Below are 17,157 nucleotides of genomic sequence, written 5' to 3'. Positions count from 1 at the left end.
CTCAAAATCCATCCTCCATCAGAGTAATCTCGCCTACTCCTCAGCCAAATCTCTCTCCTCCATCAGACATAAACAAAATCCTCCCACATTCTTACACCCTCAGCTTAACCTCCCTCATCCCTCAGACAAACCTCGGTCACACCTCAGACAAACCTCCATCACACCTCAGACAAACCTCCCTCAGCTCTCAGCCAAACCTCCGTCATGCCTCAGAAGTCAGCCGAACAGCCGTTGATGTAAAGTTTTCCTTGATTCGTAGAAAACTGAGAGTGCATGCGCAGCAGTCTAAAGTAGGCAGCGTTAGGAGTGTAGCTCACAGTTGTCCGTTCCGCTCAGAGCACATGCTTTGCTGTTTGGTTGATGTCTGAGGCATGATATATGTTTGGCTAAGAGCTGAGGGCTGAGGGAGGGAGGTTTGTTTGAGGTGTGACAGAGGTTTGTCTGAGGTATGACAGAGTTTTAGCTGAATGCTGAGGGCTGAGGGAGGTTTGTCTGAGGCATGATGGAGGTTTGTCTGAGGCATGATGGAGGTTTGGCTGAGGCATGATGGAGGTTTGGCTGAGGGCTGAGGGTGGTTTGTCTGAGGTGTGACGGAGGTTTGTCTAAGGTATGACCGAGGTTTGGCTGAGATTTGAGGGATGAGGGAGGTTAAAGGGGTACTTCGGTGAAAACCTTTTTTCTTTTAAATCAACTGGTGGCAGAAAGTTAAACATATTTGTAAATTACTTCTATTAAAAAATCTTAATCCTTCCTGTACTTATTAGCTGCTGAATACTACAGAGGAAATTCTTTTCTTTTTGGAATGCTCTCTGATGACATCACAACCACAGTTCTCTCTGCTGATGTTATTATAATAATAATAACACTTTATTTATTGTTGTCCTTAGTGGGATTTGAACCCAAGTCCCCAGCACTGCAAGGTAGCAGTGCTAACCACTGAGCCACCATGCTGTCCTTAGCATACATCTGCTATGCATCTGCTATGCATCTGCTATGCATGGTTGCTAAAATGGACAGAGATGTCAGCAGAGAGCACTGTGTTCGTGATATCATCAGTGTTCCAAAAAGAAAGGAATTTCCTCTGTAGCATTCAGCAGCTAATAAGTACTGGAAAGATTAAGATTTTTTAATAGAAGTAATTTACAAATATGTTTAAATTTCTGCCACCAGTTGATTTAAAAGAAAAAAGGTTTTCACCAGAGTACCCCTTTAAGCTGAGGGTGTAATGTGGGAGGATTTTGTTTATGTCTGAAGGAGGAGAGAGAGAGAGAGGGATGACAGAACTTAACATGATGTACGATGGAGGAGGCGAGATTACTCTGATGGAGAACGAATTTTGAGGAAGAAGGAGGAGGAATGATGGCTATTTGGCTGACGCCTGATGATGTCCTAATATGGACACCGTACATAAAGGTTTTGTTTTACCACTTTAAAAAAAATTATAACTTATTGTAAGAAAATAAGCATGCGTAAAATTGTCTTATTCCAACCCCTATAGCAAATAAAATAGATAGCTAAATCTGAGGATATACCATTGATGTTTGAATTCTGGAACCCCAATAAACATATACTGCATTGTTTCAAGAAAAATGCAACTGCATATGCAGGATCAAGACACAAGGTGGAGACCTAGAGCTTTGCATCTTTGAAGCTTTTCATCATGTTCTGGGCTCTTTCTTTGCACTATTACATTTATAATAAAGAATATTGAAATATATATCAAATAATATACAAAATAAATACAAGGAAACATTGTGGACAACAAATTTTTTTAATACTCATGCTTATAAACTGTGGATTTTATTTTAACCCTTTGAATTCACACTCAGCATGAATTAAAAAGCATTTCTAGATAAATTTGTGATGTCCAGTGACTACATTCTACTGATTTGTTTAGGAAGTGTATGTCAAAACACATCCTATACTGTATATACTACATATATACTACACCAATATGGAAACAGATATGAAATCGCTGCTCCCACCTCCGTTCTTGTTAGGAACTGTCTATCCCCATAACAAACCTTTTCTTCTCTGCACAGTTCCTGAAACAGATAGGAGTGACCGCAGAGAGCATTGTTACTCAGGGGCATCATTAGGGGGGGGGGGGGGGCTAATGGGACTATAGCCTCGGGTCTTTGGCTCATAGCCCTGGGTCCCAGGATGCCTTTTATTTATTTTTATTCTTGTCACCGCTGCTTTAATATGGCAGTGGCTCATTGAAGTGCCAGATGCCACGCTGACTACCCACCTATACACAGACAGCTCTAGGAGCGGTGGTTCCCCAAGCTCCTAGGCCCTGCCTAGAGCTGGCGGCGCCAGGTGGGGGGAAGGCAGACATGGTGTACTGTCCGCCGAGTGCTGCCGATGGCAGACTGAGCTTCTCATGCAAGTGAGTGAATGAACACAAGCGGACAAGTGGGGGTGGTACTGAGTCGGTTGTTGGTGATGATAGGTCATTGGGTTGAGATGGGGGGGTTTGGATGTCGTATATGTGTGCATGCATGCATGTGGGATGTATGCATGCATGTATTTATGTATGAATGATGTGTGCATGCATGTATGATGTGTGCATGTATGTATGTATGTATGATATGTGCATGTATGTATTATGTGCGCATGTATGATGTGTGCATGCATGTATGTATTATGTGTGCATGTATTTTTGTATGATGTGTTCATGCATGCATATATGTATTATGCGTGCATGCATGTATGTATGTATGTATGTATGTATGCATGTATGTATGATGTGTGCATGTATTTATGTATAATGTGTGCATGTATGTATATAAGTTTATATGATGTATGCATGTATGATGTTTGTGTGTAAATGATGTACAACTTGTAAAACTTGCATTTAAATTTTGGCGGCAGCCCACACCATGCGTGCATGTGTGCATGATATGGTGAGGCCCACCACTAATATTTAAAAGCTAAATCAGTGTTTCCAAGCCAGGGTGCCTCCAGCCTTTGTAAAAATAGCCTTTGGCTGTCTGGGCTGGGAATTGTAGTTTTACAACAACTGGAGGCACCCTGGTTAGGAAACACTGGCCTAAGTAATAATAGGAAGATAAAAAGTTGAAGTCGATAGTGGCGCTGGACTTAGACAGGACCGGACTGTACTCTGCTTTGTAAATTAGTACAGTAATCTTTATTGTAGCACAACACAGTGCATTTCTGGCCAGTAACTTGCCCTGCGTCAGGAACAATACAGGTAACTTCAACTTTTTATCTTCCTATCTGATTGATGTACCGGCCTTTCTTAAGAGGGGTCTGGATGAAGTAGGGCTGGAGGATCTGAATATACTACCTAACTCTCATATAGACGTTGTGTTCTGAACGCAACTTGAATTAGTGAGTTTGTTTTTCCTCCACTTAATATTAACTATTATTCAAATGGACTTCACTAGGGGCATGTGCCTTTTTCTTCTCTTTTTTCCTAAGCAATAATAGGGGCACAGGAAAAATTTTAAAAACCTATGCTCACCTATCCCCGTTCCCCGTATGTCTGCCGTAGCTCCTGTTCTCCTCTGTGGGGTCCCGGTATCTTCTCTGCCCCCCGACAAGTGCTGATCTCAGGACCTTTCCCGCCCAGCCAATCAGTGGACGCAGCGGTCTCACGTGTCAGGCCAGAGATTGGCTGAGCAAGAAAGGTCCTGAAACCAGCATTTGTCGGGGGGCAGAGAGAAGATACCAGGACTGCAGAAAGGTATCTGCTGGGGATCGGAGCTAGGTAAGCACCAGTTTCCCCCCCCCCCCCCACATTAATGGGGGGGGGGGGGAATGTAATAGGGAGATGGAGAAATGTGACATGGAGGGGAGAGGCCTGGGGACATTTTGGTGGGTGGTGTCGGTGGTGGGGGGTTGGGATGAAGAGCCTGAAGCAAGACTTAGGGGTCTGGAGGGGGGGACAAAGGAGTCTGGAGGATGGGAACAGAGTGGTCTGGAGAAGGGGGGAAGAAGGGTCTGGAGGAGGAGGACAGAGGAATCTGGAGGAGGAAGACTGAGGGGTCTGAAGAAGGACAGTGCAATGGTGGGATTCAGTCCAACTGATAAGAAACAGTGTGTGGAAGTATTATTACAGGTACAGTGTTTGGCATGGGGCACAGTTTCTGGTAGGGTTATATTCAAAGGGCATGATGTCTGACAGGGTTATATTCAGATGGCATAGTTTCCAGCAGGATTTTTATGCTTATTGTCTTTATACAGAGGATGAGGATCTGCTAACAAATTAAGGAACCAATGATGTCCAGGTGTCAGACTCTGCAGAGAAGATGGAGCTGGAAAAAGTCCTGGTGTCTGGACCAGATGAAAAAGAAAAGACAACAGAGAAGATGTCATTCAGGTTACTGATATCATTGTGTACTCTATAGACTGTCCCATCAGAGCTGTAGTCACTTATATGTTCTGCAGTTATGATGGGTAACAATGTTCCCCAATCTGTGGCTCTCCAGCTGTTACAAAACTTCAACTCCCATAATGCCTGAGGCTCTTCAGGCATGATGGGAGTTGTAGCTTTACAACATTTGGAGAACAACTTGAACTGATGAGATTGGTTGGGGTCCCAGCAGTCAGACCCCCACCCAAAAAATTTGCTACTTATGGCAAAATGCCCATGCCTGGTTATGGTCCCAATCCGGCTCTGCCGCAGGCTAGGGTGATTGAGAGTGTGTTTAGGGGTGTGGCTGTGGGTGTGGTTAGGGGCAGGGTTGGGCTGTGGGCTCTAGCCCCCAATCTTTTGGAGACCTAGCAACGCCCCTGCCGTGACTAACTGGATTTAAATTATTTAAAAGGAACCAAGCTTGGCAATGCGTTATATATGGTAAAATCTTGTTCCTTATCTTCCCCGGGGGAAGTTTCTGCCCATAGAGATAGTAAGGATACGAAGTAAGTATCCTCCACCGCAACGTAAGCAGTCCCATGCTTACCTAGTCCAGCCATCTGGCTGTAGGTAAGCATAGCTCCCCGCCCATGGGGCTACTTACAGGGTGGTGAAGGAGACTTGCTAGCTTTATATTCTCACATCCCTGCAGGCAGACTCATTCCCCGGGGATGATGAGGAACAAGATTTTACCACATATGATGCTTTGCCAAGTGTCGTATGGTAAAATCTCCACTCCGGGGAAGTAATTATTGAAAGGCACTGATTGACTGAGATGTATTTATATTGTTTGACAACTCCCAGCATGCCCAGACGTCCATTTTCACATCCAACTTTTCGTCAAACACCTGTGGGGTGTTAAAGCTCACTATACTCCTTGTTACTTTCCGTGAGGAATGTAGTTTCCAAAATGGGGTCACCTGTGGGTATTTATTTTTTTGCGTTTATGTCATAACCGCTGTAAAATCAGCCACCACTGTGCAAACCACCAATTTAGGCCTCAAATGTACATAGTGCGCTCTCACTCCTGAGCCTTGTTGTGCATCCGCAGAGCATTTTACGTCCACATATGGGGTATTTCCGTACTCAGGAGAAATTGCGTTGCAAATTTTGGGGGCTTTTTTTCCTTTTTCTTCTTGTGAAAATGAAAAGTATGGGCCAACACCAGCATGTAAGTGTAATTTTTTTTTTTTTTTTTACACTAACAGGCTGGTGTAGACCCCAACTTTACTTTTTCATAAGGGGTAAAAGGAGAAAAAGCCCCCCAAATTTGCTGGGCAATTTTTCCCGAGTACAGAAATCCCCCATATGTGGCCCTATACTGTTGCCTTGAAATACGACAGGGCTCCGAAATGAGAGAGCGCTAGGGCTGCACGATATATCGCCAAAGCAGACGAATCGCGATTTTTGCTTTTTGCGATATGGCCCCCCGGGAAAACATGCGATTATCTACTCGGGCTGGCTCCCGTGGCGGGGGCCGGTCGGAGCAGTTAAAAACTAATTTAATTACTAAAAGTCAGTTTCCCAACCAGGGGGCCTCCAGTTGTTGCAAAACTACAACTCTTAGCATGCCCGGACCGGCTAAGGCTGTCCGGGCATGCTGGGAGTAGTAGTTTCACCCTGCTAGAAAAACACTCTCTTAGTACAGTAGGACCTTTCCCTTTTCAGCCAATCTCTGGCCGCAGTGTTGTCACGTGTCAAGACAGTGATTGACTGATGGGGAAAGGTCTTGCACTGGAGCAATATACTAGGTTTCCAGGGTCCCGCGGAAGAATTGAAATCCGCCCGGGAAGCCCATGCTGCAGTACAAGAATGTGACAGGAGGGGAGGAGGGGGGAATGTGACAGAAGGGGGGGGGGGATGTGACAGAAGGGGGGGGATGTGACAGAAGGGGGGGGGAATGTGACAAGGGGGGGAATGTGTCAAGGGGGGGAATGTTACAAAGGAGGGAATGTGACAAGGGGGGAATGTGACAGGGGGGAATGTGACAAGGGGGGGATGTGACAAGGTGGGGAATGTGACAAGGGGAGGGGAGAATGTGACAAGAGGGGAGGGGGGAATGTGACAAGGGAGAATGTGACAAGGGGAGGGGGGAATGTGTCAAGGGGGGGGGAAATGTGACAAGGTGGGGGGAATGTGACAAGGTGGGGGGAATGTGACAAGGGGGGGAGAATGTGACAAGGGGAGGGGGGAATGTGACAAGGGGAGGGGGGAATGTGACAAGGGGAGGGGGGAATGTGACAAGGTGGGGGGAATGTGACAAGGTGGGGGGAATGTGACAAGGGGGGGAGAATGTGAGAAGGGAGGGGGGAATGTGACAAGGGGAGGGGGGAATGTGACAGAAGGGGGGGAATGTGACAGAAGGGGGGAATGTGACAGGGGGGATGTGACAAGGGGGGGAATGTGACGGGGGGAATGTGACAAGGGGGGGAATGTGACAAGGTGGGGAATGTGACAAGGTGAGGGGGGGAATGTGACAAGGGAGGGCGAATGTGACAGGAGGGGAGGGGGGAATGTGACAAGGGAGGAATGTGACAAGGGGGGGGAATGTGACAAGGGGAGGGGGGATTGTGACAAGGGGGGATGTGACAAGGGGAGGGGGGATGTGAAAGGGGGGAATGTGACAAGGTGGGGGGAAATGTGACAAGGTGGGGGGGAATGTGACAAGGGGGGGGATGTGACAAGGTGGGGGGGAATGTGACAAGGGGGGGAGAATGTGACAAGGGGAGGGGGGAATGTGACAAGGGGAGGAGAGGAATGTGACAAGGGGAGGGGGGAATGTGACAAGGTGGGGGAATGTGACAAGGGGGGGGGAGAATGTGAGAAGGGGGGTGAATGTGAGAAGGGGGGGGAATGTGACAAGGGGAGGGGGAGAATGTGAAAAGGGGAGGGGGTGAATGTGACAAGGGGGGGGGGGTGACAAGGGGGGGAATGTGAAAAGGGGGTGTGACTGGGGGGGATGTGATGGGAGGTGAACGAGGGGGAAATGTGACAAGATGGGGGGAAATGTGACAAGGTGGGGGGATGTGACAAGGTGGGGAATGTGATAAGGGGAGGGGAGAATGTGACAAGGGGGGCGAATGTGACAGGAGGGGAGGGGGGGAATGTGAAAAGGGAGAATGTGACAAGGGGGGAATGTGACAAGGTGGGGGAAATGTGACAAGGTGGGGGGAATGTGACAAGGGTGGGAGAATGTGACAAGGGGAGGGGGGGAATGTGACAAGGGGAGGGGGGAATGTGACAAGGTGGGGGGAATGTGACAAGGTGGGAGGAATGTGACAAGGTGGGGGGAGAATGTGAGAAGGGAAGGGGGAATGTGAGAAGGGAAGGGGGAATGTGAGAAGGGGGGGTGTGACAAGGGGTTGGGGGGGGGAATGTGACAGAAGGGAGAAGGGGGGAAAGTGACAGAAGGGGGGGGAATGTGACAGCGTGGGATGTGTCAAGGGGGGAAATGTGACAGGGGGGAATGTGACAAGGGGGGGGGTGTGACAAGGTGGGGAATCTGCCCATAGAGATAGTAAGGATACGAAGTAAGTATCCTCCACCGCAACGTAAGCAGTCCCATGCTTACCTAGTCCAGCCATCTGGCTGTAGGTAAGCATAGCTCCCCGCCCATGGGGCTACTTACAGGGTGGTGAAGGAGACTTGCTAGCTTTATATTCTCACATCCCTGCAGGCAGACTCATTCCCCGGGGATGATGAGGAACAAGATTTTACCACATATGATGCTTTGCCAAGTGTCGTATGGTAAAATCTCCACTCCGGGGAAGTAATTATTGAAAGGCACTGATTGACTGAGATGTATTTATATTGTTTGACAACTCCCAGCATGCCCAGACGTCCATTTTCACATCCAACTTTTCGTCAAACACCTGTGGGGTGTTAAAGCTCACTATACTCCTTGTTACTTTCCGTGAGGAATGTAGTTTCCAAAATGGGGTCACCTGTGGGTATTTATTTTTTTGCGTTTATGTCATAACCGCTGTAAAATCAGCCACCACTGTGCAAACCACCAATTTAGGCCTCAAATGTACATAGTGCGCTCTCACTCCTGAGCCTTGTTGTGCATCCGCAGAGCATTTTACGTCCACATATGGGGTATTTCCGTACTCAGGAGAAATTGCGTTGCAAATTTTGGGGGCTTTTTTTCCTTTTTCTTCTTGTGAAAATGAAAAGTATGGGCCAACACCAGCATGTAAGTGTAATTTTTTTTTTTTTTTTTACACTAACAGGCTGGTGTAGACCCCAACTTTACTTTTTCATAAGGGGTAAAAGGAGAAAAAGCCCCCCAAATTTGTTGGGCAATTTTTCCCGAGTACAGAAATCCCCCATATGTGGCCCTATACTGTTGCCTTGAAATACGACAGGGCTCCGAAATGAGAGAGCGCTAGGGCTGCACGATATATCGCCAAAGCAGACGAATCGCGATTTTTGCTTTTTGCGATATGGCCCCCCGGGAAAACATGCGATTATCTACTCGGGCTGGCTCCCGTGGCGGGGGCCGGTCGGAGCAGTTAAAAACTAATTTAATTACTAAAAGTCAGTTTCCCAACCAGGGGGCCTCCAGTTGTTGCAAAACTACAACTCTTAGCATGCCCGGACCGGCTAAGGCTGTCCGGGCATGCTGGGAGTAGTAGTTTCACCCTGCTAGAAAAACACTCTCTTAGTACAGTAGGACCTTTCCCTTTTCAGCCAATCTCTGGCCGCAGTGTTGTCACGTGTCAAGACAGTGATTGACTGATGGGGAAAGGTCTTGCACTGGAGCAATATACTAGGTTTCCAGGGTCCCGCGGAAGAATTGAAATCCGCCCGGGAAGCCCATGCTGCAGTACAAGAATGTGACAGGAGGGGAGGAGGGGGGAATGTGACAGAAGGGGGGGGGGGGATGTGACAGAAGGGGGGGGATGTGACAGAAGGGGGGGGGAATGTGACAAGGGGGGGAATGTGTCAAGGGGGGGAATGTTACAAAGGAGGGAATGTGACAAGGGGGGAATGTGACAGGGGGGAATGTGACAAGGGGGGGATGTGACAAGGTGGGGAATGTGACAAGGGGAGGGGAGAATGTGACAAGAGGGGAGGGGGGAATGTGACAAGGGAGAATGTGACAAGGGGAGGGGGGAATGTGTCAAGGGGGGGGGAAATGTGACAAGGTGGGGGGAATGTGACAAGGTGGGGGGAATGTGACAAGGGGGGGAGAATGTGACAAGGGGAGGGGGGAATGTGACAAGGGGAGGGGGGAATGTGACAAGGGGAGGGGGGAATGTGACAAGGTGGGGGGAATGTGACAAGGTGGGGGGAATGTGACAAGGGGGGGGAGAATGTGAGAAGGGAGGGGGGAATGTGACAAGGGGAGGGGGGAATGTGACAGAAGGGGGGGAATGTGACAGAAGGGGGGAATGTGACAGGGGGGATGTGACAAGGGGGGGAATGTGACGGGGGGAATGTGACAAGGGGGGGAATGTGACAAGGTGGGGAATGTGACAAGGTGAGGGGGGGAATGTGACAAGGGAGGGCGAATGTGACAGGAGGGGAGGGGGGAATGTGACAAGGGAGGAATGTGACAAGGGGGGGGAATGTGACAAGGGGAGGGGGGGATTGTGACAAGGGGGGATGTGACAAGGGGAGGGGGGATGTGAAAGGGGGGAATGTGACAAGGTGGGGGGAAATGTGACAAGGTGGGGGGAATGTGACAAGGGGGGGGATGTGACAAGGTGGGGGGGAATGTGACAAGGGGGGGAGAATGTGACAAGGGGAGGGGGGAATGTGACAAGGGGAGGAGAGGAATGTGACAAGGGGAGGGGGGAATGTGACAAGGTGGGGGAATGTGACAAGGGGGGGGGAGAATGTGAGAAGGGGGTGAATGTGAGAAGGGGGGGAATGTGACAAGGGGAGGGGGAGAATGTGAAAAGGGGAGGGGGGTGAATGTGACAAGGGGGGGGGGGGTGACAAGGGGGGGAATGTGAAAAGGGGGTGTGACTGGGGGGGATGTGATGGGAGGTGAACGAGGGGGAAATGTGACAAGATGGGGGGAAATGTGACAAGGTGGGGGGATGTGACAAGGTGGGGAATGTGATAAGGGGAGGGGAGAATGTGACAAGGGGGGGCGAATGTGACAGGAGGGGAGGGGGGAATGTGAAAAGGGAGAATGTGACAAGGGGGGAATGTGACAAGGTGGGGGAAATGTGACAAGGTGGGGGGAATGTGACAAGGGTGGGAGAATGTGACAAGGGGAGGGGGGGAATGTGACAAGGGGAGGGGGGAATGTGACAAGGTGGGGGGAATGTGACAAGGTGGGAGGAATGTGACAAGGTGGGGGGAGAATGTGAGAAGGGAAGGGGGAATGTGAGAAGGGAAGGGGGAATGTGAGAAGGGGGGGTGTGACAAGGGGTGGGGGGGGGAATGTGACAGAAGGGAGAAGGGGGGAAAGTGACAGAAGGGGGGGGAATGTGACAGCGTGGGATGTGTCAAGGGGGGAAATGTGACAGGGGGGAATGTGACAAGGGGGGGGGTGTGACAAGGTGGGGAATGTGACAAGGGGAGGGAGGTAATGTGACAAGGGGGGGGCGAATGTGACAGGAGGGGAGGGGGGAATGTGACAAGGGGGGAATGTGACAAGGGGGGGGATGTGGCAAGGGGAGGAGGGGAATGTGACAAGGGGAGGGGGGGAATGTGACAAGGGGGGAATGTGACAAGGTGGGGGGAATGTGACAAGGTGGGGGGAATGTGACAAGGTGGGGGAATGTGACAAGGTGGGGGGAATGTGACAAGGGGGGGGAGAATGTGACAGGGGAGGGGGGAAATGTGACAAGGGAAGGAGAGGAGTTTGACAAGGGGAGGGGGGAATGTGACAAGGTGGGGGGAATGTGAGAAGGGGGGGAGAATGTGAGAAGGGGGGAATGTGACAAGGGGGGGAATGTGACAAGAGGGAGAAGAATGTGACTGGGGTGTGACAAGGGGGAGGAGAATGTGACAGGGGGGGTAATGTGAAAAGGGGGTGTGACAAGGGGGGGTATGTGACAGGAGGTGAACAAGGGGGAAATGTGACAAGATGGGGGGAAATGTGACAAGGTGGGGGAAATGTGACAAGGTAGGGGGAATGTGACAAGGGGGGGGGAATGTGACAAGGGGAGGGGAATTTGACAAGGGGGGAATGTGACAAGTGGGAGGAGAATGTGACAAGGGGGGCATGTGACAAGGGGGGGGGTGACAAGGGGGGGATTGTGACGGGAGGAGAATGTGACGGGGGACAAGAATGTGACAAGGGGGAGATGTGAAATAGGCAGTGGGCATAAAATGGGTGGATAGATGTGAAATGGAGGCGATTGGACATTATATAATTTTTATTATATCGCATCGCATATCGCAATCGCAATATTTAGGCCCAAAATCGTGCAGCCCTAGAGAGCGCATTTGAGGCCCAAATTAGATATTTGAATAGGGACGGACCAGGATGCAAGAGTTAGACTTGCCTCGGGTACCAAAATTACCCTACGGCAGTATTTCCCAAACAGGGTGCCTCCAGCTGTTACAAAACTCGCAGCATGCCTGGAAAGTCAATGGCTGACCGGCAATACTGGAAGTTGTTGTTATTGCAACAGCTGTAGGCTGCGTTTTAGAAACCGTGCTGTACCAGAGGTTTCTCATTTTTATTGGGGGGGGGGGGGGGGATAACTGTGTAGGGGTATGTGTACATGTAGTATTTTACCCTTTATTTAGTGTAGTGTAGTATTTTTAATGTACACTCAGACTGCCGGGGCATTACAGCAAGTTTCCCGCTGGGAGTTTGAGCTGCAGCGGAAAATTTCTTGCATCTCTAACTGCAGCGAGAGACTTACTGTAAACCCCCGCCCGTGTGAAATTACCCTGTACCCCGCCAGCTGTTGAAAAACTACAGCTCCCAGCATGCCCTTTGGCTGTCCATGCATGCTGAGGGTTGTAGTTATGCAACAGCTGGAGGCACACTGGTTGCAAAATGCTGAGTTAGGTTGGGAAACAGTGTTTCTAACTCAGTGTTTCCCAACCAGTGTTCTTCCAGCTGTTGCAAAACTACAACTCCCAGCATGCATGGTCTGTCAGTGCATGCTGGGAGTTATAGTTTTGCAACAGCTGGAGGCACACTGGTTGGGAAACACTGAGTTAGGAAACAGACAATGTTTCCCAACCAGTGTGCCTCCAGTTGTTCAAAACTACAGTTCCCAGCATGCCCAGACTGCTGACGGGCATGCTGGGAGTTGTAGTTTTGCAACATCTGGAACAGCACAGTTTGGAGACCACTATACAGTGGTGCCCAAACGGTAGGGCTCCAGATGTTGCAAAACTACAACTCCAATCATGCCCAGACTGCCCAGGCATGCTGGGAGTTGTAGTTCTGTAACATCTGTCCCTTCAGATGTTGCAGTACTACAACTTCCAGCATGCCTGGACAGTCTCAGCATGCTGGGAGTTGTAGTTTTGCAACATCTGGAGGTCTATAGCTTAGAGACTACTGTATAGTGGTCTTCAAACTGTGCTCTTCCTGTGCAGATATTACAGAACTACAACTCCCAGCATGCTTGGGCAGTCTGGACATGCTGACAGTTGTAGTTTTGCAACATCAGGAGGGCTACCTTTTGGGCACCACTGTATAGTGGTCTCCAAACTGTGACCCTACAGATGTTGCAAAACTACAACGCCCAGCATGCCCAGACAGCCTTTGGCTTTGTGGGCATGCTGGGAGTTGCAGTTTGGCAACCCCTAGAAGGCAGCAGTAAAGATCACTTTACTGCTACCTTCAATGCTGCTCCTCGCCGTCTCCTCCCTACCTCCCTCGCTGATCTCTGCTGATGCCACCGATGATCGGCGGGGACCGCCACAAGTCCCCAGGTACCGGCCGCCATCTCTCGCACCCCCCCCCCCCCCCCCGCCCGGTCTGCCCGACATCCAGGGGCGGGCAGAGCGGGGGATTTCCATTGTAACCCCCTGCCTTCAACTGCCATTGGTCAGTAGTCATTACGGACTAATGGCAGGGGATAGGAGGGGATGGCATCACTGCCACCTCACTCCTATCCCTTAGGATGATCGGGGCTGTCACTGACAGCTCCGATCATCCCTATTTTCCGGGCGATCGGGTCATCAGAGACCCAATCAGCCCGGAATTGCCGCAAATGGCCGATCTGAATTGAGCGTCGATGTGCGACGATCGCCGTCATGGGGGGGGGGGGGTTTCAGGCCCCCCCTGGCATTTGCACGGGATGCCTGCTGAATGATTTCAACAGGCATACCCACAGGCGTATCCATATGCCCTAAGTCCTTAAGGACTTTGAAACGGGGGCATATGGATATGCCCGCCATCCTTAAGTGGTTAAATAAGCTTTTAGTTAACAATGGTTACCGCATGTCACCGTATTTGTGACATTATCATAGCTTTAGAACCGCTTTAAAAATACTTGAATACATTCCTAGGGGACCCTTGCAGTGTTACACAGGTCTTTAGAGCTCTTAGATAGTGTTATACACATGTTTGGAGGGCTGTTACATTGTGCAGAACTTATTTGCTGCAAACCAAACTTAAAAAAAAGTTCTGCAAGCCTGGGGAACCGAACGTTTGAAAAGCTCGCTCAACTCTAACCTTTAAAGGGGTACTTGGAAACCATTTTTTTTTTATATCAACTGGCTCCAGAAAGTTAATTACTTTTATAAAAAAAAATCTTAATCCTTCCAGTATTAATCAGCTGTTGTATGCTACAGAGGAAGTTGTGTTGTTCTTTTCTGTCTGACCACAGTGCTCTCTGCTGACACCTCTGTCCACGTCAGGAACTGTCCAGAGCAGGAGCAAATCCCCATAGCAAACCTCTCCTGCTTTGAACAGTTCCTGACTAGTGATGAGCGGCATAGGCCATATTCGAATTAGCGATATTTTGCGAATATATGGACGAATATTTGTCCAATATTTGTTTTTTTAAAATGTGAAAATCCATAGTTAAATTCTCATAGTGCGCATGCACAATTATATCTCACCAAAAGAAGGGAGGGATCAGTGTCCTCAGACTGAAAGTGCCGATATTTGCGAATATTTGCATATTCGCATATTTCAAAAAAAAAAAAAAAGAACATTCGTCATTGCAAATATATATCACTATATTCTAAATATTAGCAAAATCGCGAAGTGACTATATTCACGGTAAAAATATTCACATTTTTCGCGCTCAACACTATTCCTGACACAGACAGGAATGTGGTCAGACAGAAAACAACTCCAGAAAGAAATATGACTTCCTCTGTAGTATACAGCAGCTGATAAGTACTGGAAGGATTAAGATTTTTTTTTATAGAAGTAATTTACAAACCTGTTTAACTTTATGGAGCCAGTCGATATGAAATTTTTTTTTTCCAATGGAGTACCCCTTTTAAGTTGGCAAGTGTACTAAGGATTATACAGCTATTATATTCTAAATGAGAAAAAAAGCAGATGATTTCAAGACATCATATGTAACTTTAAATACAGTTTATTCAATATGGATTTAGAAAATCAGCAAAATCTGAAAATCTGCAATAAATTACAGTACAATGCAAGTGAAAATTACAGGGGTTACAATCCATGGCAAGTCTGCAAAAAAAAAAAAAATCGACACCAAAATCCACATTGATATACTGTATATTTCCATACTGGAACATCATTATAAAAATCTAATAAAAAGTATTATCTCTGCTCTTTGAACTAAAAGGTAACTACAAATTATAACTAAATAAAAGAGGAAGGGTTTCCAAGAGATTGTGTAAAGGGTTCATGCTAAAAAAAAGAAACCTGTAATCTTTAAAACAACAAATAAAATAATAAATTCCACCTTCATTAAAAAAGGAAAGCTTGCCAAGTGTCTGCTCTTTGCACTGCTGCCCTATGCATACAGACCTAGTTGTGTTGTAATATAATGACGTTACATTTCAGGGATGGGACTTTTTTCTCAGATTTCACACCCTCAGAGCCTCCTTTGTGATAAGGTAAGGTAAACACAGTTACTACAGTGAAAACTGGTGCTCATTTACATAAACTGTTTGGCGAGGAACACAAATACTGGTGTTACTGGAAAAGCGCCTATAGCAAAATCCTTTCTGCCTCACTCATCAGGTGTCAGGAAGGTTAGTTTTCTGGCTGTACACTACCTGGGGATTCTACAAGAAGCAGAGAATTGACTGGGCACTGGGACAGTGGGCGGCTCTAGCAAAAAGAAACAAACATACCTTAACCAGGAAGTAAAGAGATATTCCAGTAAACCAGTTTACCTGGATGCCGTGTTCAGCAAGGTGTCCTCTTCATTCAATGTGAAATGCAGACAGACTCAGGAACCTCAATAGCTGTAAACTACTAGCGATGGAGATGTCATTGTTATTTGTGGCCTTTTTTTCTTTTCTGTAAAGGCCGATGCTGGTATTTTTTTTTATATATTATTGGACTTTTATAGAGGACTGATATATTTTTTTTCAGAGTCAAGACTATTAGCTTACAGTTATCATCCATACACACCAATATGAGGAGGAAGAACCTGTACAAAATATTTATCTGAGAAGACGAGGAATAAACCTGGTCATTTCAATTGTGAATATGGGGAACCTCTGCGGGAAGTGTTGTTGCTGTTGTTCACCGCCTTGCATGTCCTCAGAAAAAGAGCAAAAAAGTAAAAAAGAAAATTACAAAGTAAGTGACATTGTTTTTGTGAATCCTCATGTGGGGAGTCCTGCTTCACAACCTGCGCCTTCCCCAGAGACACCCCATAATATCATTATACACACAAGAAAAGAAAGCAATGTAAAGGAAACCTATGTGGCCTTATTTGATTATGAGGCTCGTACAAGTGAGGAACTAAGTTTTTTTGCCGGGGACCACATGTGCATCATAAATTTTACTCATGACAGTTGGTGGAAAGCTAGAGCCTTGGTACCTCGAGGAAAGGCAGAAGGATATATCCCAGCAAACTATGTTGCTCCAGTCTCCAGCATTGAATCTAAACCGTAAGTCAAAATGCTTTCATGCTATATGTTTAGTAAGGAATCTTTTTATTTATGTATTCAATATTAGACATTTACGTCTTGAATGGATGGTTACATGTGACATATGACATGATTGAGATGTGTGAGTCCTGCTTTGCATATCCTTCTTTTTCCATAATTCCCGGAGGTATCTAAATGGCCTAAAAGTCTCCATATGTCTTTATGACACTCTTTTTATTGAAAAACATTACTACTTTTGTCCCAGGATGACTGACCTCTCACTAGTCAGCCAACACCCTGCTTTGTACTGACAGGAAGCAAAACCCCTAACCTCAGTATCTGAGGAAAGGGATTTAGGGGTCATTATTTCAGAAGACTTAAAGGTAGGAAGACAATGTAATAGAGCAGCAGGAAATGCTAGCAGAATGCTTTGGTGTATAGGGAGATGTATTAGCAGTAGAAAGATGGAAGTGCTCATGCCGCGGTAGAGAGCTCTGGTAAAACCTCAGTTATTGTTATATAGTATTGTGCACAGTACTAGAGACCGTGGCCCACATTTATGATTGTAGGTGTAAGTGAAGCTTTTTTTTACACCTTTTTTGTGTGTGCTGAAGATGTGTAGGATCACCAAATGTATTAAATGTTCACAGAGCATTTGATAAATTTTGTGCAGGTAAACATTTTCGAAAATTTCTCTCTTCACATACACTAAAAAGTTACGCCAGGTCTGGGATGGTGTAGTTTTAGAGACTTTTCAGTGGCTTTGTGCCTTTTTTGTGCCTTTTTACAAAAGGCGCAGTTCATAAATC

At 47.4% G+C, this 17,157-nt stretch overlaps 1 protein-coding gene across 1 annotated transcript in view; it reads left to right on the top strand.

The window, feature by feature from the left end:
- The window catches only part of FRK (fyn related Src family tyrosine kinase), a 154,549-nt gene that overhangs the window by 18,343 nt on the left and 119,049 nt on the right, over window positions 1-17,157 (top strand). Inside the window, exon 2 of the mRNA XM_056566367.1 lies at window positions 15,846-16,369. Within this exon, the coding sequence (XP_056422342.1) occupies window positions 15,963-16,369 (407 nt within the window). The 5' untranslated portion in view covers window positions 15,846-15,962. The remainder of the gene's footprint in view (window positions 1-15,845; window positions 16,370-17,157) is intronic.

This window comes from Hyla sarda, chromosome 3 (assembly GCF_029499605.1).
Source record: "Hyla sarda isolate aHylSar1 chromosome 3, aHylSar1.hap1, whole genome shotgun sequence".
In the NCBI taxonomy this organism is placed as follows: domain Eukaryota; kingdom Metazoa; phylum Chordata; class Amphibia; order Anura; family Hylidae; genus Hyla; species Hyla sarda.
Note: the sequence above shows the minus strand (reverse complement) of the source record. Positions and strands in the feature narration are given on the sequence as shown.